At 51.7% G+C, this 27243-nt stretch overlaps 1 protein-coding gene across 1 annotated transcript; it reads right to left on the reverse strand.

Moving 5' to 3' along the window:
* Nucleotides 1-573: 573 nt before the first annotated feature.
* Anpep (alanyl aminopeptidase, membrane) lies at nt 574-18513 on the reverse strand. The gene is made up of 21 exons (XM_021658932.2): nt 18379-18513; nt 17461-18262; nt 16909-17051; nt 16693-16829; nt 15405-15531; nt 15165-15319; nt 14891-15004; nt 14659-14802; nt 14454-14519; nt 14286-14351; nt 12365-12540; nt 12135-12214; nt 11397-11530; nt 11234-11289; nt 9778-9925; nt 5692-5783; nt 5022-5132; nt 4718-4885; nt 3855-3995; nt 3417-3498; nt 574-1130 (listed from the first exon to the last, which is right to left on the reverse strand). The coding sequence occupies exons 2-21, from the start codon at nt 18102-18104 to the stop codon at nt 978-980; spliced, it is 2937 nt and encodes a 978-aa protein (XP_021514607.1). The 5' UTR covers nt 18105-18262; nt 18379-18513; the 3' UTR covers nt 574-977.
* Between the last annotated feature and the right edge of the window lie 8730 nt (nt 18514-27243).

Below are 27243 nucleotides of genomic sequence, written 5' to 3' on the forward strand. Positions count from 1 at the left end.
AGAAGGCAGTACAAACTATCCGGTCACTGTCCTAACCCTGCAGTCACAGGACATCAGCCCGTGAGGGGATCAGTCCTGACACAATCAGCTTGCTCGTCTCAAGCAAAAAGGATTTCTTGGGTCACCTTGAAGAACCAGAACGAGAGACGGTGATCCCTAGACCATACCTAGACTAAGACTGTTTCTGACGCTAAGCTTGTGTCAGAGATAGACTTGGAAGTCACTGCCTCTCTCTCTCTCTCTCTCTCTCTCTCTCTGTGTGTGTGTGTGTGTGTGTGTGTCTCCCTCCCTCTACTGTACTACCCTGCCCCCATTGTCCCAAGTGCATGGTCCCTCTTTGACATAACATGAGGACCACAGCCAGCACTCTGCTCTCTTGGCAGATCAGGTGGCTGTCCCCCCCAGGCCCAGCTCTTACCATCCCTGTAACCCCGGAAACCTGTCCCAAGAATCGGGCTGCAGAGAGGCGTCTCCTTCCTCCACTCCACCCACAGCATGCCCCCAGCTCCCGTCTCCGGCCTCCATAACCCCTGTATCAGTCTCATGCTCCCACTGAGTGGCAAGTCCAGGCACTCATTTTAGAAATCCTTTATTTACATTTTCTCTTTAAAAATATATATATAGATCTTGTGCCCTGTTGATTCTTTGGTTCTGGGTCATGTGGGGGAAAGTCGTGAAGCGAGCGGGGGGGGGGGGGTACTCTATCCAGGCTGCCCTGTGTCCAGTATATCTGGCCTCAGAGCTGGGATCAGCTTCCCTGAGATCAGCCCCAGAGGCCTGGGCCTGGGGCAGAGTTGGCGTGAGGGGTAAGGGCAGGGAGGTGCCTGGCAGCCTGACAATTAGATGTTGGGCTGGACACCTCATCCGTGAGGGTAGGACGCTGCCGTCCGGAGCTCTTAGGACTGAGACCCTGTACAGGCTGCTGAGATAGTCAGTCAGAGGAGTCACGCGGGACCAAGCTGCTATCAGGACCGGGACTACAGGCTGTTTTGTTCGAACCACTGGAGAACCGCGTCCTTGTTCTCCCTCACCCATTTGATGTTGGCTTTTGTCTTCTCCAGTGCTTGCTCCAGAGCCCGAGTGCCCGAGCCGAAGCCCGTCTCCATGTTGTCCGCCTTAAACTGCTCCAACTGTCAGGAAAGCAAAGCATCACATCTGGGCTGCTACGAGGACCCAGCCCTGAGAAGAGGGGTGCCTTCCCAGCCCTCTGCTTCTCGGCCCACTCACAGGCCCCTGAGGATGGGGGGCCATATCTTGTTCCCTGGATAAGGGGCTCAATCCTTCGCCACTCCTGGGGGCTAAAGTGCTCCAAAAGTCGTGAAAGCACAGCCCCAGGTGGGATCTGCTGGGAGGGTGTCGGGCTTTGTTGTGCAACCCAGTAATGAGCAAATGAAACAGGTGCCACAGGGGAGCCACAACTGTGGAAATTCCTGAACCTCAGATGACCCAGTTGCATCAGTGCCTAAGTGGCTTTTTGAAAAGGAACTGGAAAAAAAAAGAAAAGGAACACTCCACTCACGGGGCGAAGTGTTTGCTAAGCATGATGGAGGCCCGAGTTCCCAGCCTCATCACTTGAGTACAATAAAGTGGAGGGGAGAGTGTGAAGGGAGAAGGCTGTTGCGATTTTGTGCACACAAAATCCTAGGAATCAGATTTGTGCAGGCTGAGCTACAGCTCGGTGGCAGAGTCTGCCCAGCGTGTGTGAGGCCCTCGCTTCCAGCCCCAGCACCAGAAAAACAAGAGGAAAACTGTGAGAACTGTGAGATTTCATGATATAGAACCAGTATACAACATCAACTGGACTCCTAGGAACAGCAATGAAAAGCTGAGAAGTGACAACAATTTTCAGTTATAACAACAACAAAAAAATTAAGTACTGGGCCAGGCATGGTGGCACATGCCTTTGATAGAAGCACTTGGGAGGCGGCAGCAAGAGGAACGTGATGAGTTGAACACAGCCTGGTCTACATAGTGAGTTCCGGGCCAACCAGAGCTACATAGTGAAACCCTGTCTCAAAAAATAAAATAATTAAACAAAAGGGGTGGGGAGTTGAGCCAGGCAGCGGAGTCAAGGCCCTGGGTTGAATCCCCAGAACTGCAAAAAAATTTTTTTCAATGTCCTACATGTAAGAAAAGAACAATAAAACTCTTTAAAACACACAGGCATAAAACAACATGACACCCAAGTATAAGCAAGGAAAAATAACAAATTAACTCAGTTTCATAAAAATTAAAAGTCTCTGCAAGGGGGAAGCAGAAACAGGAGGACTATGTGTTCAAGGCCAGCCTCGGCTATATAGGACAACCATCCCAACAAAACAAAACAAAATATAAAAAAATCTGTGTATAACAGGTGGAAAGACAACCCACAGAATGGGAGAAAGTGTTTGCAAATCATGTATCTGCTTCGACACATACATACACAGACACACCTTCCTACAACATGGCAATAAAAAGGCAGCAGCCCAATTCAAAATCAAGCAAAAGACATGAACAGAAGTTATTCCAGATACATGTGAATGGCCAGTAAGTTCCCGTTAGCCATCAAGACAATGCCCAGGGACACTGAGAAGTTGGAACCATTCTACATTGTTGGCAGGAATGTTGCAACAGTAAACTTGCTCTGGAAATTTTAGCCGTTACTTCAAAAAGTTAAACATGGAGTAAACAAATGACCCAGCAATTCGCTCCTAGCAATATGGCCAGGAGAAATGAAAGCACGTTTGTATAAAAAACATGCACATAAATGTTCACAGCGGCACTGTTCCTAACAGTCACAAAATGAGAAGAACCGAAATGTCCATCAGCTGATGAATGGATAAACAAGATGTGGTATACCTACTCAATGGAATACTACTTAGCCATACAAAGGAACCATGTGTTTCATAACAAGAACAAATCTTTTAAACCTTAGGTGCTGAGTAGGAGAAAGAAGCCAGGCACAAGTGGGTCACGTATTGTGTAATTCCATCTCAAGGTCACAAATTGTATGGTTCTATTTTATGAAATGCAAAAATAGAGTCGTAGTTGCCAGGAGCTAGGGAGATGAGATAGTAATGAGAAGTGATTTCTAGCAGCTACAGGGTTTCTTTGGGGAGCTGGTGGCAAAGATTGGTTGTACAATCTTGTGTAAATATTAGAAAGCACTAAAAATGGTAAATTCTATGGTACATGAATTGTAAATTTTTTTTAAAGGAATGTAGGTGCACAATTCTAGTGAGGCAAGAGGATTGCTGGGAGCCCAGGTGTTCAGGGTCAGTCTAGGCAATCACCGAGTAAACACAATTTTAAAATTCCAAGATTGTTTTAAGGGACAAAGTCTCTCTCCTCAGTCCTTGCTCCGTGAGTGGAAGCCACCACCTTCAACTGGGAAAACTAGACAGAGCCCAAGGCTAGGAGATGTCCTACCCTCTTACCTGCTGCAGCTCTAATTCAGTGGAGAAACGCCGCGTCACTCCCTGGATGAGATTGGCAAAGGAGAAAGATCCTCCGCCGAAGCTGCAGGGTTTGGGGAGGGGAGGGAGATGCATAAGCAGTAGGCCAGGCAGGGACCTAAGGGATCATCTCTGCGGGTGTCAGAAACTACAGAACCCTACAACCATTCCATGAGGGAGATGTGAGGAGACAGAGCCCAGAACCCCAAGAGACCCTACTAGGGCACTCAGCAGGCAAGTCCTGAACACAGCTCAGGCTGGAGGTCCCTGACTTCTCGTCCTTGTAGGAGATTTTTTCCTCTGGCCACAGTTTTCTTTCTGAGTGAGGAAATCCAGCACGTGGAGCAGAGAGAGGTGTGTGGAGCACCCTACCACAGCCACCCTTGGCCTTTGACAGTCTAACACCCCAACCGGACTCACTCCTGGAAGAGTTTCTTCCAGTTGCTCCGGATAAAGTCCCAAGCCAGAGGTTGCCCAACCACATTGTTGGCGATGCTGATGATGGTGGAGGTGGCATCTTGCCTCCGGATGAAGGAAGGATTCAGGGCGTAACTCAGGTACCTGTGTGCAGGAGGCAAGGGCAGAGACCTCCTGAGAACTGCAGTCCCATGATGAGAGGTTGGGAACCTAATGTCACACCCAACCACTGCCTCTCGCGTCACTCGACATCCCCCTGATGTGTGAAGATCTTTGGGGCACGTTGGTACTACCTCTCCTCTGCACGTGGTCACAGGATCACTCACCATGCAAGTGTGTGCTGCCATGGGACTCTCTGGGAACAGATAAATGAAGGCAGGCACCCCGGCCTCCCCAGCCCTCACAGCAGGTTAAGGTGGCCAGTCCTCACTCGCACGGTGAAGGAGACTCAACTGAACTGTTTCTCACCAACACCAATAGAGCCGAGGTCTCTGGAATTTTGTAGGTTTGGCCTATGAAAGGGCTGCCAGGAGACCCTTCCCTGAGGCTCAAATAGAACCCACGAGAGATGGCTCAGTAGTTAAGAGCAGCAGCTGCTCTTCCAAAGGACCTGGGTTCAATTCCCAGCACCCATGTGGCAGTTCACAACTGTCTGTAACAGCTGGGGATTCTCATGCAGACATGAAAAAAAAAAAAGAAGTTCAGGCTCTGTCCCTGCCCCCTTCATTTTTGTAATCCTGTGGTCTGTGAGCGATTAATTGTTTTGCTTCTAAGCCTCCATGTCCTCACCAGCCCAAGGCTGTGCAGCTGGTAGGGGAAGGAGCAAGGTGGTTTGGCTGAGTCTGTGGGTCGGGCCAGGTCCTCACCTGTTCAAAATCCACGAGTCTCTGCTACAGGCCAAGGCTGCCCGGAGTTTGTCTGCCTCGTTTACCAGAGTGGCATTCCGGAACTGGTTCCAAGCAAAGTCCCACTCTTCCTCGCCACCGAAAGCAATGGCGTTGCAGTAGACCGTAGACCGGAGGTTGGGATGGATCCTGGGGTGGGGTGGGAGAGTCAGGAGCAAAGGAGCAGAGGGGAGTGGGGAACAAGGAGTTGCCAACGACCGGCCTGAGGCTCTATTTAGTCCACAGGGCAGATGGGGACAGGGGACACTCATGGGTTAACACTCACGGGTTATTATCAGGGTGGTTCATCCAAAAACTGTAAAATCCAGAAACCAGGTCCCTACACTCTTTGAGGCCACTGGAACAGGCGGTGCTGATGGCGTTTACTTCGTTGTACCTGTCCCAGGGGCAACATGCGGTCAATACACCCTGCCTGACTCCCACCAAGACTGTCCTCCAGTACACAGCCAGTGCCTAACTAAAGCTCTGTGGTCCACCCGACCCTTTGGGGCTTTTCTTATTTACTTCCTGCCTCTGGCTGGCACTTTGTTGGTTCCCAAGGCAGCCTCAGGCTTTCAGTTTGAGTATTGTTAATAAAGTCAGGCCCGAGGCTGTAGTTCAGTTTGTAGATATTGGTAGTGTTCAGGAGGCCCTGGGTTCGATCCCAGCCCTGTATAAACTGAGTGTGATGGTGCACACCTATAACTCTCCCACAAAAGAGGCTGAGGCAGGAGGATCAAAAGTTCCAGGGAAGCCTGTGACACAAAACCTAATAGAAGCCAGAAGAGCCCACAGGTCAGGCAGATCCTCATGCCGGGTCCCCTGATTCTGGGGGGGGGGGTGTTTCTCCCTGGTTGGTGTCCAGACTTGGAAGGTTCCCGAGAAGAACACTGCCAGGTGGTGTTCTCAGTTCCGAGGTCATGTGGGACCTCCAGCCCCACAAGTGTCACACTTACTGTTCCATCAGTGTTTCTGGGCGATTGGTCCAGTTTCTGGTTTCATTTTCAAAGTAAAAGAAGAGGGGCGAGACCTGCTTCTTCAGGTACCTCTGGGGAAAGAATACAGAAGTAGTGTCAAGGAGCCAGGCTGATCTTCCCCGGCTGGCATGAGTGGGTACTGGCAGGCAGGGAGAGGTCAGGGTGGGCCCTAGGCCGGCACCTCAAGTCTGGGCTTCAGATGACTGAATTGGGGTTCTTTCTCCTCAAAGCAGAGTCAGCCCTAACCCTCTTTGTTGACCCATCATTGTTTCTGACTGTAACGCCAGGTCTCCCTCCATCATCTTATTGTGAGAAATTTGGGAAACACAGGCGAGCAAACACAGAAGATGGACCCAAACGCCGATTTTTTCAAAATGGCAAGTTCATTCTTATTCTTGCATTCTTTTCTTAGCTTGTGTCTAATTCTGTGCACTGTTCTGTTCTTTTTTTTTTTTAACCTACTCTCATATCAGTCTCATACTGTTATTAAATTAACATTTTTTTGCATGTTCTGTTGCGATGTGTCAGACTGACTTTTGTGACAAACTGAAGTCATCATCCAGTGGTAAAAGGAATTGACCTCTGCCCTCCGCAAGAACATCTTTGTTCTTACAGGGTAGTGGTGATTGAGATAGCAACACAGGTCTACTGGGAAGGGAGAAGGGAGATAGACCCGGCCTGGCAGAGAGGAAGAATTTGCCACCAAGCTTCTGCAGAAAAGGACTTGCTAGCCAGAAGGTGGTGGCACACACCTTTAATCCCAGCACTCTGGAGGTAGAAGCAGACGGGTCTTTTGAGTTTGAGGCTAGCCAGGTCTACAGAGCAAGTTCTAGGATAGCCAGGGCGAAAAAAAGAAAGAAAGAAAAAGAGAGAGAGAGAGAGAGAGAGAGAGAGAGAGAGAGAGAGAGAGAGAAAGAAAGAAAGAAAGAAAGAAAGAAAGAAAGAAAGAAAGAAAGAAAGAAAGAAAGGAAAGGAAAGGAGCTTGCTGTAGTGGGGTTCAAATGATGGGGTAAGGCTGGGGCTGAGAGTGGAGGCTGGAATCCAAGTCTGTAGGTCAAACTCCAGCCTGGCTCCTGTGTCCAGTGGCAGCTGGGACAGTGCTAGACGAGAGAGGCTGGGGCTGCTGGGCACTACACACAGTGAGAAGGGTTATTACGCGGTCAGAGGTGAAGGTGTTCATCAATTCCCACTCTGACCCCAAGAGCTGGCATCATTACACAACAGAGGTCCACGCCAGAGACACCAGATCACCCTTACAGAACACCCAGGGCCTACGAATAGTCATTGGACTTCCATTTCTTTTTCTTTTCTCTTCCTTCCTTTCTCGTTGTTTTTTTAAAACTTCTGTCATCTGACAGGGTGATACAAGTATATAATTAAGTTTAGTCCTTTTTCTTGATTTTTGTGCCAGAGACCAGGTTCAAGGCTTTGCACATACTGCATACTCTCTCACTAAGCCACATCTATGCCTCCCCGCCCTTAATTTTTGAGGGTCTCCAGTGAAGAATTGGCCACCAGGTCTCCCCACAGTGAGATCAAACTCCATTGAGCTTCCAATCCTTTTCTGTCATAGTTGTCATCATCATCATCAAGATATGGTCTCACTATGTAGCCCTGGCTAGATTGAAATTTGCCCTGTATACCAGGCTGAACTCACACTCAGAGATCCTCCTACCTCTGTCTCCTGAATGCTGGGTTTAAAGGCGGCTACCACCACACCCTTTTGTAGGCCTTCGCAGTCTGTTCTGTTCCAATTGTGGTATGGCTACGGGTCACTGTTTATTGACTCACTCTCAAATCCAAAAAGGCCTCTCAGCCTCCAACTTGTCAGGAGACCAAAACAAACAGAAACCTCAGAGGAAACGAGTCAACAGAGGGAAAAAGGAGAGTTCAAAAGCCGAATAATAGCTACCCTCCAAGAGAGACCAGAAGACACTAAGGACACTGGGACCAGAAATGGGAGGGAAGAACAGAAACAGCATGCAGGTGAGGGGCAAACGGTGAGGAACTGTCCCTAGGGGAGAGAGAAGAGTCACCAAGCTGGGAACCAGGAGGGACATAAAAGCCAGGCCAAAGCTAGAGAAAGAAGTGGAATTACTCAGACTTCTGGTAGGACATGAAATAGACCGCAGACAGGGAAGACACTCAGAGGGAAAAACAGCAAAAAAGTTCTGATCCAGTACATCTATGTCCAAGCCGAAAGACCCAGGCTGGCCCACTAGGACTGCTGCTACAAGAACCCAGACACTTCCAGGAAGGAAAAGTGGTCACGTACCAAGAACTGGAAATGACATAAGCTCTGGGCAGTCTCAGCAGCAACTTGAGAAGCCCGATGTCAACAGATCAAGACCTTAGACATTCTGAGGAACGATTTCCAATCCAGAAACTTCCAAACCCAGCTGAATTCTCAGTCCAGCATGAAAGCAGAATAAAAGACAAAGCTGACAAGCTGCCTGAGAAAACCCACCATCCCAAATCCTTCCTCAAGACTCTCAGCGTAAGTACTTCCTAAGAGAAAAACAGAGACGGGAGCCGTGGCGTGGAAAACAGAGCACCACTCAGGCCGAAGAGCAGGACCTTGCGCACTGCCTGAGCGACAGTCTTGGGAGTGACAGAAGACTCCAGGAAATACATGAGCTCTCCTATGGGCTCAGTCCACCAAGCCTTACGAGATAGGGGCCACAGGTGCTGATGTGGCACTCCGGCCGGCTCAGGAGGGCGTACTGACACCAGGTGTACGCTCACTGCTGGTTTGACTAAGTATTGCAGTTGAGCTACAGTACCAGCTTGAGAGGATTCTGGGCAAGCATGAAAAAGTTAAAAGGCTGTTTACCAATATACGCATTTGCTGTTCTAGGGTGATAGTGGAACTTTAAAATAAAATAAATAAAAACTAAAGATTTTTTTTCAGGCCAACCTACAAAGACTATCTAAAAAAAAAGAAACAAATAAGCCAACAAAATAATAAAAAGAAACAAAACAAACAAAAAAAAAACAACGAAGAACTGGGCTAGGGAGATGATTTAGTCAACCCAGGGTTTGCCACACAAGCATGAGGAATTGAACTCAATTCCCAGAACAGCCCACCCCTCCCCCGACACACACACACACACACACACACACACACACACACACACACGAGTCAAGAACATCAGCAGTAGCTACAATCCCAGAGCAGGGAGCTGGTGACAGGAGGATCCCAAAGGGTTTCCTGACCAGCCTAGCTGAAATGGTGGGCTCCAGGGTCAGTCAGCTCAAAAAGTAAGGTGGAGGAAACTAAAGTGCTTGCTGCCCAAGCATGAAGAGGAACTGAATTCACATCTTCAAAGCCCATATAAACATATGCCCCTAAGCACAGCGACAGGGCAGGCAGATACCAGTGCACCAGCCAGGCTAGCCAGAATGGCATTGACCTCTGGCTTCCACACGCACGCACGCACCAAACCCCAACAACAACAAAATTCTCTTAAATGTGGTCTACAGAGCTATAAACATTCCACCAAATGGGTATTACAGTGTAACTCAGCCAATCCCAGCTATCGGAGACGCATTCCTCTGTTTCCTTTGTCTGCCATTTGCTCTTTCCTGAAGGATGCAGTGAACATTCCTGAGGGGTGTGGCTTCATCCTGAGTCAGCTCCTACATCTCTGGTCTCTCCAGTGAGAGCTTCGCATATCTAGCTCAGTGGTACGGAAGTGTCAAGCCTGTAAGACCAGTGCTTAACTGCCAGCCTGGGGGAACGGGCTGGGGTGGCCAGGCCCACACCTCAGCAGAGAGCAGTGCCACTGTGAACAGCTCCCTGAGGCGCCTGACTGGTAGGATAGGCCTCTGGCTATCAAGTGCGATGTCCTCTCTGGGCCTCTCCAAAGCACTAATTTCCCATGTTTCCCACTAGGAATCATCTCTTCTTTTTTGGGAGGTACCCACTCTGCTAACCTTCTCTGTGACTGCTTCTTTAGATCCCTCTTACTCTGTCGTCCTCCCCAAACCTATTTTCCTGAAGGAGCTTGGCCAGAGAATGCTCCAGTGGGGCAAATGAGACACCGGGATGTCAACAGCCCTTACCTTCATGTAGCCGTAGACCTCAGAACGGTCGAACATGAGCTTGAAGTAGTTGAGGCTGCTCAGGGCAGCCTCCCAGGGCATGTATTCCCTTTCGTTGATGAGGAAGAGGGTGTTGTCCAGCGCCAGAGTGACGGGTATCCTTTGGGCACTAGGGACAAGCAGGAGGGCCAAGATCGGTACCCACCCAACCAAGCCACACACTGGGGACCCTAGACCAGGCTCTTAAGGACACACCTAAACTTGGGTCTCCGTCATATTTTCCACGGGGGAAGGAGTGGCACAGGTACTCTGTGGTGACACCAGTGGGGTCCCACCTCAGTCTGATGCCAGTCATGTTCTCTTGCCTGTTTCCTCATTTTATTTAGTTTTCACTATGATATATATATCATAGGGTCTCTCTAGGTAGCCCTGGCTGTCCTGGAACTCATTATGTAGACCAGGCTGGCCTCGAACTCACAGAGATCTGCCAGCCTTCCAAATGCTGGGATTAAAGGCGTGCTCCACCACCCATGTCCAGATTGCACACTGACTTCCCCGAAGCCACACGCCTCAAAAGACACCCAGCTCGGAGCTCCACGCTCTTCACTCTGCTCCACTTTTCTTTGTTTTTTTGATTTTTTTTTTGTTTTATTTGTGTGTGCATTACGCGCGTTTTGTGTTTGTATGTGTGCATGCGTACCTATGTGTTCCTGCGGATGTGTGCCTGCAGGTATGTGTGAATGTATGTATGCATGTGGAGCCCAGAGGCCAACGCTGGGCGGGGTCTTCCTCTCTCACCCTCCATCTTGATTTTCTGAGACACAGGTCTCTTACTGAACCTGGGACTCACTGAGTCCCTATGGCTGCCTGGCCAGTGAGCTCAGGCGTCTGCCTCTCCCAGTCAGCGTCAGGACTGTAAGATACTGCTACGCCAGACTTCGACTCGCTCAGGGAACCTAACCCTTGTTGTTCTCATGCTGTGTGACAAGCACGTTGCTGACTGAGTCATCTCTCCGGACCCTTCCTCCCTCTTCTGGCTTAGGCCATTTTTGGGCACTGGACCCACAGACATCTCTGGGGAGTGTCACTCTTGTCAAAGGACTCATGAGCACCGTGAACAGGTTACTCTGGGCTGTGGAATGGGTGTCCATTAAGCGTCATTGTGCCCAAGCTCTGTCTCTTCTGTCCCCCTCTCAGCCCAAGCAGCAAGCGCAGGCTGGGTGTGCACACAGCACTCAGGAAAGCTGGGTTGTGGATGGGAAGCGGGCACTAGAGTAGGACAAGCCTGTGTGTGGCTGCTATGACACATCAAGGAAGGCACTCGAACACGCTCAGAGTCCTTATCTGTGAAATGGTCCTGTGGGGACCCCTGGCACGGCACCTAGTGAGCAACGGGGACAGAAGGGGGACACAAGGGGGACACAGGCCCTATCACCACCAGTCACAGGCTTCCTCGCTCAGCCGGGAGGGCACTCACCTGGCCAGGTTGAAGGAGTCATGGATAATCTGTGCACGGTTGATGACTGGGATAACCTAGAAAGGGAAAATGGGATTTGGGGCTTAGAGCAGGGGGCAGACATTACAGTCCGATGGCCCATCATACCACGCGGGACAGGAAAAGGGGGGGGTGGGGTACGCACAGAAAGATCTGTTTGCAGCTGATTCTGAATCTTCTTCCAATTGCCTTCGTCATAGTTCACCTGGTAGTAGCCGGTTACATTAAGGTTCAGCAAGACCCACTCGTCTGCAGACGTCTTGAAGTTGTCATTCTGGTCTGTGGAGCAGGGCACAGGGCAGGGCTGGGTGGAGTGTGCCGAGAGGCCATGGAGGACCCTGAGCCTTTTCTCAGCATCCATCTTGCCTAGCCAACTGCCTCTGGTACCCTGTGTATGACACAGTTCACTTTCTGGGCCTTTGCGTGGAACTGATGCCTCATTCTCGGCTCACCTCCCAGCCACCCCAGCCAGACTCTGCAGTAGACTGTGAGGAGGTCCCTCATGCTTCCTTCTCCCGTTTGTGAGTGACTGCCCTTCACCTTAGATCCCCCAGTGCCGGGTCACGCAAGGCAGCACTGTCCTAAGGATTTTATAGGAATTCTCTCCTGCAAACCTCACACAACTCAATGGAGCAGACACAGTTAATTTGATTGAGAAAAAAAACAAAAACAAAAACTGAAGACCAGTCAGGGATGGTAACTTGCCGGAGGCCACACAGAGACAAGGTGAAAATTGGAAACAAAGACATCAGCTCCAGTTGTTGAGTGAAATAATGAAGGGAATCTTCCCTCAGCTCTATCACAACCCACTCCCACCCATCCCCACCCCCGCTGCCACCAGAACATAGACCAGGAGCCAGCAGACAAGAAGAGGATAGCTTACTTTTCTGGTCCTTCAGCCAGTAGTAGCCTTCCTGAAGCTGTCCACTCTTGAGAAACGGAATGGGTACAATCCAGACGTAACTGCAGTGAGAGAGCCGGAGTGACGGTGGGCACCTCTTGAACACACCAGCTTGTGGCACACCTCTCGGGTGCCTCCTACCCCCACATGATCCCCTTCCTTGTATCCTGCCCTTCCCTGGGACTCAAGCCTTGGTGACCCCATCTGCTCACTTAAAGTCTGAGGGGCGGGTAACATTGGACTCAGGGTCAAGGAGGAAGTGTTCCTGGGAGATTTCTCCTGTCGCAGTGTTCACTGTGATAACTGGAAAGCCCATCTGTAGAATCCATCGGTCCATGATGTTTTGCACTGTGTCCGGGAGACTGATAGCTGTCTGAGCGTCCACGGCCTGTGGAAGGGACACAGCATGGCTGTCAAACCGCCATCTTCCCATGCTCACCTCCTAGGCAGCCTCTGCAGCTCCTGGCCAGCCTAGGCCTGTGGTGCCACCTGTGCAGGGCAGTGGGGCAGAGGACGAGGGCCCCCGTACAGCTCTGCCTCTCCCTGCCTGCCTAGCGCTGGGTGAGCTGGGGAACCTCTCAGCCTCTAGCTAATTCCACAAAGATGTCACACCTGTATGTACCCCCAAGGTTGGGCCTGTGCCCAGGGCACCTTCAGAGAGGAGACAAAGCAGTGCCCAATGTCCCAGGTAGGAGCAAGGGACAGGGCTGTGGGGTGTGGTGGAAAAGTACTTCAATAGGTCTGTCTTCTTGGGTCTTTTTCTAATGCATAGAGAGTACTTTTGGAATCATACCAAAGAGGCAATGACCCTGAAAACTAATCAGGAGAGGCTGTCAGGAGGCAAGGCTGAGGCAGGGGAGGTCTGGAGACATAGAAGACAGAAAAGGAAAGGAGGCCAGCTTTTCTGGAGTGTGGGAAGGCAGGTGGAGGAGGGAGGAGCCCATGGGTCCAGTCAGCTGCCAGAATCATAGTGGGCAAGTTAATCAGTTGGGTCTGCAGATGGGCATGATGCCCGGAGAGGGCACAGGACCACACACGGCTGGTTGGAACCTGCCCAGGCTCCCGTGACTCTGTGCCATCCCCTGTGAGATGGCTTGGGGGCCCAGAAAGACACAGCACAGCAGCCAGAAGGTTGTTGGACAGAAAGACAGAGACCTAGGGAGGGAGCACTGATGGAGGAGAGATGGGTGGGGCTGAGGGTGGGCAAAGCCTGCAGTCTGGGAGGCATGGTGGGGGTTGGAGATGAAGTGATAGGAGCTCATGGGAAGCATGGACTCTAGCCCCAAAGAGAGGCGAGAAGGAGAGAGACCTCTGGGGAAGACAGGAGGGCTTAGAAGCTGGGGAATGGAATGTGAGGCAGGTGGGATAGAGGGTCAGAGTTTACATCCAACTTGCTGGTATATACAAGCATGTGCCAGGGAGGGAGGGCCACGGGGCACAGGGCACAGGGCATCTGTGAGTGCTGAGTCGGTTAAACGCTGGTTCCAAAGTTCTGGCAGGAGAGGGGCAGGAGGAGAAGGGGGAGGAAAAGACATAAAGGTAGCAGTGTGGGCATAGGAGCCCTGAAGTTCACGTTCTCAGGACTAGGTGACTCACAAGGCCCACCAGGATGCAGCTAAGCCAGACCAGACCAGAAGTGGGCCGGCTCTGGTGGTGCAGGCTGGTAACATGCTGAAGAGGCAGAGGCAGGCAGATCTCTGAGTTTGAGGCCAGCCTGGTCTACAGTACAAGTTCCAGAACAGCCAGAGCTATACAGAAAAACCCTGTCTCAGCAAAACAAAATGCTAGCTGTGTTGGCACGCATCTGTTATCCCAGCACCCCTAAGGTGAGATGGGGAGTGGGGTGTTTATACAGAAACAAGATAGACCTTGCCTCCAAAACAAGATGGAAGAGCCAACTGAAGAAGACCCACTAACAAACAAACAAACAAGAAAACGCAAAGTGGGCTGTAAGCAGGGCTCTTACCCACCCTCTTTAAGGATCCATCTTTATACCTGTTTTATAGACAAGCCACAGTGGCTTCCCATGGCTTGCCTGGACTAGTGAACAGAGCAGCTAGGCATAGTCTCACACGTGCTCTCCCCATGGACTTTGGCCCTTAGGACCTTAGTGGAAGAAGACTTGCTACCTACCATCTGCAGGTGTTTCCACAGGTCCAGATAAACAGTGTTTGAGTATTCGAAGGTGTGGAGATAAGACTGTGAGACGACAAACCTTGGTAAGGATTGGGTGGTCCTCAGGGCCACGCTGGGGGAAAGCCACCCTCTCCCCCCAGAGGGACCGCCTGGAGCTGTACTCACCGAAAGGCCCTTCTTGAACAGGTCCTCTGTCAGGAAGCTGGACAACATCCTAATGACCGAGGCTCCCTGGGGTAGGGCGAGAGGGAGCTCAGAAGGCCAAGCTGGCTACCAGGGCTAGGCATCCCCAGAGCGGCAGCAGTGGTGAGGCTCCCTGAGGAATGCACCCCTTCCCACACCTCAGGGATCCCAAGAGGTCAGGCGGCACCTTGCTGTAGGTGATGCTATCAAACAGCTCGCTGATTTGGGCTGGCGTGTTGACCTCGTTGGCAGGGCTGGACAACGGGTGAGAGGAGGCGAGCGCGTCCACGGCCATCACACGGTACAGTTCGTTCTGCACTATGAGGTCTTTCTGCGGAGGGAGTCCCCAGGTGCCATCAGGAGACCAGCTCAGGACGCCACTCCTCCACCGCAGCCCCGTTCCCAGAAGGCTGGCTCACCAGGTTCCAAGTGGGCTCTGCATAGTCAGCACCCAGATATTCCACATAGGAGGCAAAGCCCTCGTTCAGCCACAGGTCATTCCACCAGTCCACTGTCACCAGGTTGCCGAACCACTGCAGGGGACACAGATGAGCCTTTGAGCCTCACCATCACAGGCCCTGCCATCACTGATAGCATCCAGCCACACGCTGGAGGTTTTACCAGGCACAGGCCAGGGGAGGACCTGACACCCCAAGGCCTCGCTCCCTTCTTGGTTCCCCCACAGCTAACTACCTGATGGGCCAGCTCGTGAGCAATCACGGTGACTGTCCGTTCTTTGTTGCCAATGGAGGAGGACAGAGGGTCGTAGAGCAGGGCGCTCTCACGGTAGGTCACTAGCCCCCAGTTCTCCATGGCTCCAGCGTTGAAGTCAGGCAGGCCAATCTGGTCTGTGGAGGAGAGCCAGGTGTCGGTAGGAGGGCCTCGATGGGCATCTTAGCATCAACTCCCCATGGAGTCCTCATGGTCACTCACCAGACTTTTCTAGAGGGTAGGGTGTATCATAATGTTGGGCAAAGAAGTTTAGGATGGGTCCTGTCACGTTCAGCGCGTAAGCACCGTGCCCCTGGTCAATGGCACTGGGTCGAGCCCAGATTCGAATCTGCAGAATAAGAGCAAGGAGGTCAGGTTTAGGGTCCCTTGGTATCCTGAAGAGAATGAGCAGAGTCCCAGGATCCAATGAGCTGAAGGTCCCTGATGAATCAGAACGGGGACCGACTAGATTAAACAGAGAAACCTGAGCAGGGTAACACATACCTATAAATTCAGCATTTAGAAGGCTGAAGCAGGAGGCTCACAAGTCCAAGGCCAGCCTGGGCACCTTAGTGGACCCTGTCTCAATATTTACAACAGAAGGGTGTAGGGATGGCTCAGCTGCTGTACTGGCTAATTTTGTGTCAACTTGGCAGGCTAGAGTCACCTGAGAGATGAAACCTCAATTGAGGAACTGCTCCTGAAAGACTGGGCTGTAGCCAAGCCTGTAGAGCATTTTCTTAACCAATGACTGACACAGGAGGGCCCAGCCCATTGTGTGCGGGGCCACCCTGGACCAGTGGTCCTGGGTTCTATTAGAAAGCAGGCTGAGCAAGCCTGTCAGCAGTACCCCTTCACAGCCTCTGCACCAGCTCCTGCCTCCCTACTTGAGTTCCTTCCTGAGATCCTTCACTGATGGACTGCTTTGTGGAAGAGTAAGCCAAATAAACCCTTTCTTTCCTCCCCAGTTTGCTTTTGGTCATCGTGTTTCATCCCAGCCATAGCAACTCTAAGACTGTATTTAAGAGCACTTGTTGCTCTTTCAGAATATCTGGATTCAATTCCCAGCACCCACAGAGCGGGCAACAACTGTTTGAAACTTCACTTCCAGAGGATCTGATGCCCTCTTTTGGCCTCCGAGGATGCTGGGCACGGAAGTCATACATACAGGTAGGCAAAAACACCCACATACAGAAAACAAATGTGTTTAGGCCAGGTGGCAGGCACAACTTTAATCCCAGCACTTACGAGGCAGGGGCAGGTGGATCTCTACGAGTTCGAGGCCAGCCAGGATATAGAGCAAGTTCCAGAACAGCCAAAGCTACATAGAGAAACCCTGACTCTAAAAACAAAACAACAACAACAACAACAAAAACCAAAAGTTTTTTGGGATCACTCAGAGCTGGGACTCACCAGCCTAATACTTCAGGCGATTTTACTGAAAAGATCTGAAACAGTCCCTCAAGCCAGGGCCAGTGCTGACCCACGACATACAGGCCCAGTTCCATACCTGGACACCATTCGGTGAGACAGATTCCACATTTTTGAACTCGCTCACGATATAGGCCAGCAGGTACGTGGACATCTTGGGTGTGGCGTGGAACTCAGTGACACTCCAGGAAGAGTCTTCCGGAAGGGGGCTGGTATCTGGGCATGGGGCAGGTAAGTGTGTGGGCTTCCTGCTCTGCACTCCAGCTCAGGACAAACCCAGGGCAGCCAGGCTCACCTTTGGGAAGCATGTTAGACAGAGCTACGAAGTTTTTGGGGTGGATGAGAGTGATGTTGAATGTGGCCTTCATGGCTGGCTCGTCGAAGCAGGGGAAGGACTTCCGGGCATCAGCGGCCTGCATCTGCGTTGTGGCCACCACCCTGTCCAAAGCAGTGTGTTAGCGAGGGTGCGAGGAGCACAGCTTTAGGGTACAGAAGATGGCTATCCCAACCTGCTTACTGCCCTTCACCCAACCCCACACAGCCTCGGGACCCTGGTCAGCAAACCGCCACGAGAGACCAAAGCTTCCAGAGGCCATCTAAGCCCTGGATGGCTCCAAATCTGTGTGACCTGAGGGGTCACAGACAACATTCTCTCCTCTGTCCTCCCAAGGAACCCTTCCATCCCACATCCCTAGGGTGGGGTAGGCAGTACCCCCAGGAACTGCCTGCCTCCCCCTACAGATGAACAATGGGCCTCCTGAGGTACCCTGAAGTTTTCAGCCCCTCCCATACCACAACCCCCAGATGTAGCGCTGGGTCAGTCCATGCCCGTGGCCTTGAAACTTACCTCTTGTTGCCATTCTCCATGTACTCGCTGCGGTAGAAGCCAGCTAGGTCATCGGCCAGTTCCCCCTGGAACTCGCTGTCCATCTCATACTGACTGTCCTTTACCAGGGATCCCTGCAGATGGACCACCAGGTACTCGGTACGCTCCACCAGTTCAGTTTTATCGATGCTAGGTGCCGGGGTGGCGCCCAGGGCTCGCAACGCCACCATGTGCCCCCCCTGGGAGGTGTAGTTGAGCTTTTTGCTGTGAATGATGATGACATTCGTGGCCTCCTTGCAGGTAAAGCGAACAGTACTGGATCCCGTGAAGATGTACAGGCCCTGCTGGTTGGGGGTGAGGAATGGTCTCAGGGTCACCCGGTAGGAGTCAGGTATGAGAGTCTTGGGCAAGCGGTACTGGTTCCAAGGCTTGCTCTCATCTACAGCGGTGGTTGAGGTGGTGGTTGAGGTGGTGGTTGAGGTGGTGGTTGAGGTGGTGGTTGAGGTGGCATCAGGGAGCGTGGGTGCTGTGGCAGAGTTCTCTGCATTCCTATTCTTCTCCTGAGCATAGACCACCGACAGGGCTACGATGGTGCACACGGCTGCCACACCCAGCAGGATGCCCAAGATTCCCAGGGTCTTGGAAATGTAGAAACCCTTGGCCATGATGCCGGCGTTGCTCAGACCAAGAGGGAAGCAGAACAGCCCTGGGCCAGCTTATATCTCACAGGGGGCGGAGCCCCACTGCCTTTGGATCCAACAAATATTAACCAGGGCTCAGGCGAAGGTCATTAGCCCGGACAGAGGTACGCAGTGCCCAGGTTCTGGAGAAATCAGAAATGAAACAGTATGCAATGCCTGCGTGTGTGTGTGTGTGTGTGTGTGTGTGTGTGTGTGTGTGTGTGTTTGTGTGTGTGTGTGTGTGTGTGTAGGGGGGTACCTTCTGGGAGCAAACAGTGTCTGGTTACAGGCTGCAGGTGGCCTGGAAGGTGAAGGGATCAGGCAGAGCTCTGGCTGAAGGGCAGGCTGCAGGCTTGGCATCCAGAGAGCAGGGGGGAAGGCAGGCGACACTGATCTAGAAACATGAGGACTGAGGTTAGACTCAGGGAAGGATTCACCATGCTCAAGACGACCCCAGCATGCATGCCATCAATGCCCCTTTGGGCTGGGTTCCCCGACGGGTGCCAGGGGCCCCTTGGGACATTCTTCAGATGCTCTCCCATCCCCTCTTCACCAACTTCTTTTCTCTCAGCTCCTCAAGGAAAGCAAAATGAATCTCTGTCTCTTGTTGTAAAGAGTATGTTATATTATAGCGGATGACTTTACGTTCCAGAAGCTCTTCCCCAAATGAGTAATATGCCTAGGATTACAGGTCTGCAACACCGCAGCACTCAGGGAGGCAGGGGCAGGCAGATCTCTGTGAGTTTGAGGCCAGCTTGGTCTACAAAATGAGTCCAGGATGACTAAGGCTACACAGAGAAACCCTGACTCGAAAAACCAAAAACCAAACCAAACCAAAACAGTGTGCCCCACTCAGTTTTGCCTAGCAGATTTAAGGGGGAGCACATCCCCCATCTGTGGTAGAAACTTGCAGCTCTGTCCCTCCTTCCCCGAGCGCTACACTGCCCACCTGCTTTCCGCTCTGGGCAGACATAAACACATTACTTAACAAACTCCATAAAACATGCCCTTACCATTCTCCTTTACCAGCCCTGCCTCTCAGATTGCCGCACTGGCTGATGCTCACCCCAACATCCAGCTCACCCCCATCTCCTCATGGCCTTTAGCAGACCCTGCTGTATTCTCATGAAATCCCGGCTTCCCCCAGGCCCTCTCAAACCTATACATCCCACACCAGGCCATGACATTCCACTGCTTCAAATCTTCCCTGTGCTCCACGGAACCCAGGCCCCACCTTCCTAAGGGAGCCGCACACAAAGCGCAGAGGTCAGCCTAGCCACTTCTCAACCTCACCCCACGACTCCCCCTTCCCTCACTCTCCCCCCCAGCCCCGACACACACACAGTCACAGTTCTTCAGCCTTCATCCATCCCTCCCCTCTACCTCAAGGCCTTTGCACATGCAGTGCAAACTGCCTGGCTAGACCTTTTCTTCACTCTTACCCAGACTGGCTGCTTCTATCGATACCTCAAGTCTTAGAGAAGCCGCCCTGACCAGCTCCAGCCTGGATGGGTTGGATTTAGTACCACACACCTCTTGTTCAGATCCCTGTACCTCAGCATGCATTTCCATGCTACTCGGCGTTCATGTGAGCTGTAGACTTCAGACTTGGCTCTCTGCCTGCCACCTAGTAGGTATAACATATGTGTCTGTCATGTAGATGCCCCTTTTTGAAGTCCCCCAGCCTTTATCACCACCGTGTCCCCTGGCCTTCAGGAAGCTGTGTTGAATGAACATATGGCGGAGGTATTGCAGCTCTGTGTAGCTCCCCTCTGCTGTGGCTAGCCAGGCCAGCATGCGTGTTTGAGGTGTCTGGGACTTCAGGCCAAGGGTGCACAGAGCTCTTCAGTCTCCCCCACCATTGACAGCCCTGGATCTGTGCCAAACCGAGACACCAGGGGCCTAAATCTGCGGCCGGAGTAGACACCACTGCAGTGAATAGCTGTTGTACCTATCAGGCCTGGGCTGATGGCCAAGGGGCATTAGTGGAAAACTCGGTGTTGGAAAGGCACATGATGACGCCCCAGCTGACAGCGATAAGGGCTGAGGCCTCAAAGAGTTTCACATGGGCCCCAGGCTTCCTCCAACAGCCACCTTGATAGCACCAGCAGGTTAACACTTTGGGGGCTATGTCCCCAACCTCATACCTCTTCAGCACATCCCAAACTAGGCCTGCAGCCACCTCCCACCTGAACACAGGCAGACCCACAAGTCCATTCGGCTTATCCCCGTCTCCAAACAAAGAGCGAGGTTCTGCCTGGCCCTCTACAGTTTCTTCCTGTTTGCTTTGGATGTGGACCATAAGCCAGCTGGCCGAAATATGGGCTCTTCTGCAAAGGGGCCCTGGTGCCGCAGTTTGGCACAGCTCCAGGAACGGCACCAACCCAGGCTAGGGTTTCGTGGTTGGGCTCTGAAGCCCCTCACCTTTGGGGCACTCTAAGAAAGGTCCCTCTGCTAGCCCCTGCCTTGGCACAGGCATTTCCACACCCCAGCAGGCAGCAGTGACTGTGGAGTTGCTGCTGTCCTGCCCCGACAGCATGCTCAGCAGGGGTATCTTCCTGAGTGTGTGGTGAAATGGCTCTCATGACCTCCAGCTCAGGCCTCCAGACCATCCCTGAACTTGACCCTCTGGCTGCTTCTGTCTGACATCCAGAGCCAGCTCTCCTCAGTCACCTGGTCACTTCTCTTCTCCCTGTCCTTTGTTCCTTTGGTCCCACTGAACCCACTGAAAGGAATACCTTTCCTCTATTAATTAATTAATTCGTTTATTTATTTACATATTTATTTATTTGCACGTCGAAGCCCAGCTCAAACACCAGAGCCTTGTCATGCCCCTTAATGCCATACTTAATGCCACACTGGTCCCCAGTTCAAATCTCCATCACAGCACTTACAAAAAAGCCGTGGTCATGTCAGCCTCCACCAGGCCCGCACGTGGGCAAAATAGGCAGATAGCCTGTGCTTCACCACCACAAAAATAACAGACATAGCTAAGGCATTCAAGGAAGCTCAGACCTTTGATTTTGGGGACAGTGCCACCCTCCACACAGCACACTCTATCCTGGGTTCTGAGTCTGTGCATAGAAGTCATCTCTGCCACCCTCCAGTAGGTCATCTGCTTAATATTTTTTCTCAAAACCAATTCACATTATTTAGCTTAGTGAGCAATAAGGAACCTGATTTTTTTTCTTTTTTTAATCTAAAGCTCACCTCCTACCTCAGGTGAAAACTGCTCATCAAGGCAGCCTGAGACCACCCCGCATGGCTGCTGCTGCTGCTGCTGCTGCTGCTGCTGCTGCTGCTGCTGCTGCTGGAGAAACCAGCACTCTATCCTGCCTATCTGGAGCTGTCATTGCTTGGCTGTAGGTCCCGTCTGCAGGAAGCAGACTGCTTCTCCCTGTGTGGCGGGGAGCTCTGCCCCATCTGGTAGGTCTCAGTCACCAAATCCTGTCTAGGATACACACCACCATATACCACACACAAATACACACCATACACACACACATACCATACACACACACACATACACACACACACACACACACACGCCAGCCAGTCTAGGCTCCATACTCTGGCATAGGCACTGTGATGCTAAACAGGAGTCGTGAGGGGACAGTGTGCAGTCCCTCTACACACTCGGAAGTATCAGTGAGTAGGACCACCGCAAAGCCAGGCCTCAGAGTGGGGCCATCCTGGCTGATGGCCTGTTCCCATGTCACAGCTGGACTGGGCTGGGCTGGGCCAGCCCCCAGGGTGCTTCCTCTGGGAGCCCTGGACACTGTCCACTGTGTGGGAAAGCATTAAACCCGTGGCAAGTGGGCCTCCCGAGGGCCAGAGCAGTGTCCCTGGAAGGCAGGGACAGAGAGGCCCTGTGGGGGCGAGCAAAGTGCCCTAATTGTACAGCCGCACACTCTTTTTGGCGGAAGTGGCTCCAAAGACCACAAGAAGGACAGATTCCCTTCACTCAGACCAAGACCGGGAACTGGGAATTGTTCTGGGAAGTGATACTTGTAAAAGCTGGGGACCACCAGGGGCTGCCACAGGACCATTCCGTAGAGGACCCTTGCCTTGCCCTCACAGACATAACCAAGACCATCCTGAGGTCCCCCAAGCTTGTACTCAGGCTGAGGTGAGTGGCTACCAGCCAGTCGTGAGTCTGGCATGAAGGGGCTTCGGGGAGGGCAACTCGAAGCTGCCCCTATATTCTGCAGGTTACCGTCCATGTGGTGCTAGGTTCAAACGGGGGGTCGGGGGAGGCCTAGGTGGAGAGTCCCGCCGTCAAATCCAGAGGCCGAGGCTGAGGCAGAAGACTGCTTAGAGATCCAGGCCAACCTCGGCTACACAGCTCACTGCTCAGGGATTCACCCTCCACTGGAGCCACAGCCCTAGTGCCTATACCTGGGCTCTTCCCAAGCCAAAGCAGCTCCCCGTGCCCCTGGGGAACTGCGGCCAGTCCTCCCGTGTGGTGGAGGGCCACCCACGCTGACAGCGGTCAGAGGCCACCGGCTCCAAGTTCCACTTCCCCAAGTAGACTGGCTGGGGTCCTGGGAGAGTTCACCTGTCATCTCCAGACCTCAGAGCTGCCAGCCACAGGGGTGGCCTGAAATCTCCCAACCGCACACCTTAGTAGTATTCTGAGCAGGGCGGGGCGTTAAGTCATCCTAGCCTTGACTCTCCAGAGCGGGGTGGCCTGCCCCGGAGGCCATCGGAGGTAACCTGCTTGGAAAGACCCATCGGAGAAAAACCTCGGGTTGCTGCAGGCACTGCTCCCAGGAGGGCGCGGCAGCAGGGTCCCTGTGCATGGAGTGGGCACCAGGGGTCCAGGTAGCAAAAACGAGAGAAAGGTCTAGCTCCTGCCTCCTCACAGAGGCTGGGGCGCGAGGCCAGGGTTACCGACTGGGACCGCTGAACAAAAACTTGTAGCTTTGCTCAGTGACTTCCTGGGCCAGCGCGCACCGTCTGTTCCCAGTCTTATGCTCCCAGTCTTATGCTTTCGACCCCGGGCTCCGGCCACCCCCTGTTCTCCAGGCCTGGCCACCTTCTGCCACCAGGGCCCGGACCTCCCTCGGTGCCCTGCAGACACCTGAAAGCCACGAGCGGCTGGCAGCCACGGCGAGCCACTCCAACAGCCTCAGTAGCTACCGACCCTCAGTTTACCCATCTGGTAGGGTCAGAAGCTGCAGTTAGCTAGCGCACCCCGGATGCCAAGCTCCACCCTCGGTAGCCCCAAACGTCCGCAGCCCCGTGGCTGCCGCCCAGCACTTGCCTAGGACAGCGCGCTGCTCCGCGCCGCTCCGAGCTGCTCCAGCCTAGCCGCAGCCCGCCTGGCCCGGCGAGTTAAAGGGAAGTAACCCGAGCCCACCACCGCTCCGCCCGGATTACACCACCCCCCACCCCCGGCTCCGCCCGCGCTCCTCCCCGCCTGTCCACAAACGGCCGCTCCCCCGACGGTGCGGCCCCTGGCCCCCAACGCCAGACCCGGACCTCTAGCCCTCATCCACCCACACTCAGCACGCTGCTGTTCCAGTGTCCCGCCCACCACATCTGGGAGACATCTGCAGCTGGAGGAAGGGGTTCCCAGCCCTCTCAATTTACAGGATAATTCCTACAGCCTTGGTGGCTTTCTGATAATAATCTGATTATTATTATTCTCCTTCTTCTCCTTCTTCTCCTTCTTCTTCTTCTTCTTCTTCTTCTTCTTCTTCTTCTTCTTCTTCTTCTCCTCCTCCTCCTCCTCCTCCTCCTCCTCCTCCTCCTCCTCCTCCTCCTTCTCTTCTTCCTTTTCCTCCTCTTCCTCTTCTTCCTCCTCCTCTTTCTTCCCATTCCTTTGCTCCCCCTCCCTTCTCCTCTCCCTCTTCCATCAGGATATCATATATGTGCAGCCCATGCTGGCTGGGAACTCATCATATAATCCTGGCTAATCTCAAACTAGCAACAATCCTACTTCACTGCTACTCTTTCCTGTGTGCTGGGATTACCCACCAATTCCATCTAACGTCTTCTTCCTTTCCCTTTCTCCCTTCCCTCCCTCCCTCCCTTAGGTTCTTCTGGGGATTAGCACCAGTGTTCACTGTATGCCAGACTGGCCTTAAACTGTGAACTCTTCTACCTCATCCTCTCCAGGCCAAGCTCTGGCTAACTCTAGGAGGTCTTCAGAAAGTCCAGGTTATCAGAAGGACCTAGCAAATGAAGGATTGCACTCTGGAGTGTATGTTTCTAGAAGCTGTGTGTGTCTGCCAGGGCACTCCCTCTCTGAGTGTCTTTTTTATTGGCAACAGAAGGTAGTATTTATTTTAGTTTCTTAGGGCTGCTATAATAACACAAACTTTAAAAGGCCCATGCTTATTCTCTTACTGTTCTATAAATCAGACTTGCTGCGCTGAAACTTGGGGTGTTGGTAGAAAGCTTTTCTTCTGGAAGCTCTAAGAGAGAGCATCTTTGTCTTCTTCAGTGGCTAGAGGCACACACATTCCTTGGCTTGAGGCCACCTTTGTTTTTGAAGCCAGGAGTGACAGGTGCTGCCTCTCTCAGCTTGGTCATTCTGATATTGACTGGCCTTTCCCATGGGATCCACCCATATAATTCAAGATAATCTCCCTGTTCCAAGTATGCTCCTGAGCGCCTGAATCTACCCACAGCTCTAATTACCCTTAGCTGTAGAGCTCTGCATTTTCCCAGGTTCTGGGTACCTGGAGAAATTGGGGTGTCTATAAGGGAAGATCTGTGCCTATCACAATAGCCAAATGACTTCCAGGATCTCAAATTTAGAGGCATTGTAAATAGTTAAACTGACTCCTCCTCTCCATTCAAGAGACTTGCTGGGCAGCTTAGCCCCACAGCCTGTGCTCTAATGGATGGCCAGAGGCCCGAAAGGCAAGCGCTGCTGAGCCGCGCCCTGTCCCAGACTGTCCATGTTTTTCTCTCAAACCTGCTCTTTCTTTCGGAAGGAAGCCAATGGATGGGCCCGGGTGCCTCTAGGCAAAACCTCGCTGTGATCTTAAAAACCAGGTCACAAATCATCTATTGCAATGCAGAGTCTCTGGAGCTGTGAGCTGCTTGCAAAGTTAGAGTCAGTGGGCCCTGGAGAGTCCTGAGAATCAATTTCAGATTTCCTTTCTCCTCAGACTCACGCCTGTCTATGCCATCATATCTGGTGAGGCTAACAAATCAAAAACGGGCTCAGTTGGGCCGAGTCTTCCTCTTGCCTCAGGCTGGGGGCAGGTCTTGAGAGAAGCCATGCATAAGGGAGGACTGTTATGGAGCACAGTGGGGTAGAGAAGGCTTTCAGGAATTCAGCCTAAGGAAGTTGAAAATTTATGTATAGGTTTCTCACTGCTGTATAATTCATAGTAGGGGAAAAGAAAACATAGCTTAAGCATTCTGCAATAGGGGATGGGCTAAATAAATTATAGTCCTCTCATATGGTGACATACTATACCATCATTAAAAACACGTCATGTTTTGGCTAGGGGCATGGCTAAATGGATAGAAAATGTTCAAGGCCCTGGGCTCAGTGGATTCCTACCACCAAAATAAACATGTGTATGTAATATTTCATATGTAGCAAAACACACATATTTCAGTGAGACCATAGGAGGATTTTTTTTAAAACTACCTCATCCTCTCCAGGAAAGCCTGTTTAAGTACTTTAGCAAATCTGAGACCTCTCAAGAAAAGATGGATAAATTTGACTACATAAAGAATTAAAAATTCAAAATGGAGTAAAAAGAATTAAAAGTTCAGCATTATGAGCTGGGCATATGAGTCAGCAAGTAAGAATGTTTTCTGTGCAAGTGTGAGAATTAGGATTCTCCAGCTCCTATGTAAAAACTGGGTGTGGCCAGAAGTGCTTGTAACCCCCATGGTGGGGTTAGGGGTGGAGACAAGACAATGAGTGGGGCTTGCTGGCCAGCCTGGCCAAAAAAAAAAAGAAAAGAAAAGAAAAAGAAAAAGAAAAAAAAGGTGGGAGCTCCAGATTCCAGGAGAGACTCTATCTCTAGGGAACAAGGGGGAAAATGTTTGAGGAAGATGCCTACTGCCCTTCTCTGGCCTCTTTCTTGTAACACACACACACACACACACACACACACACACACGTGCACACACACCGAAGTCTCAGTTTCTCATCTCACTTACGTGTGTTCTGCAGGACACATGTCTGGAAGTTCTGATTCAAAGGGAGATGTGATATTCATGACAAATATTGCCAAACCGAACAGCCTCTGTGGATGCTCTGCTCTCAGCTAGTTGTTCATCCACCAACAAGGCTGGGGTGGGGGGTCTGCTTCCTCACCCCCACCCCCAGCCAAATGGCTTTGCTAAAGGTTTTTGATCTTTGGTTATCAGATGATGGATACGTATCTTTCCTCCCCCCCTTCCTCCTCCCCTATCTCTGCCTCAGTCTCTGTCCACCTACCACTCAAAAGCTTGGGCCTTTGTTGTTCTTGTTTTCTTTGTTTGAGACGGGGGTTTCTCTGTGTAGCCCTGGCTCTCCTGGAACTCGATCTGTAGACCAGCCTGACTTGAAACTCATTTGTAGCTCAGGACGACCTCGAACTCAGAGTGAACTTTCTGCCTCAGCAACAAGAGTGCTGGGATCACAAATTTATGCCACCACACCCAGCACACCTTTTTAAAGGAGAACAAAACAGGTAGACCCATGTTTTGTTTGTGTAATGTGTGCATGATAGCTGGAAAGAGGCATAAGAAACTGATGGCATAGGTTGCTTCCCAGGGAAGACAGTGAACTGGATAGATTTTCCAACTTGCCCTTTTGTTCTATCTGTCTGTCTGTCTATCTATGTTTCCATCTATCTATATATCATATATATATATATATATATATATATATATAACATTTATTTGTGTGTGTAGAGTGACATACATGTCAAGGTATACGTGCAGACTGTCCATTCTCTCCTTGCATCACGTGAGTACCACGGATGGCACGCAGGTAGTTGGCCTTAACAGCAAAGTCTTTATCCACGAAGCCATCTCACCAGCCCCTTCTTTGTTGAACCAATTTGAGTGGACACAGTGTTTACTCGAATATAAATTAAGTTAAATCAAGTGTTGAGACATATTTTTAAATATAAATTAAGTTAAATCAAGTGTTGAGACCAAG

Source organism: Meriones unguiculatus, chromosome 14 (assembly GCF_030254825.1).
Source record: "Meriones unguiculatus strain TT.TT164.6M chromosome 14, Bangor_MerUng_6.1, whole genome shotgun sequence".
NCBI classification, from domain to species: Eukaryota; Metazoa; Chordata; class Mammalia; order Rodentia; family Muridae; genus Meriones; species Meriones unguiculatus.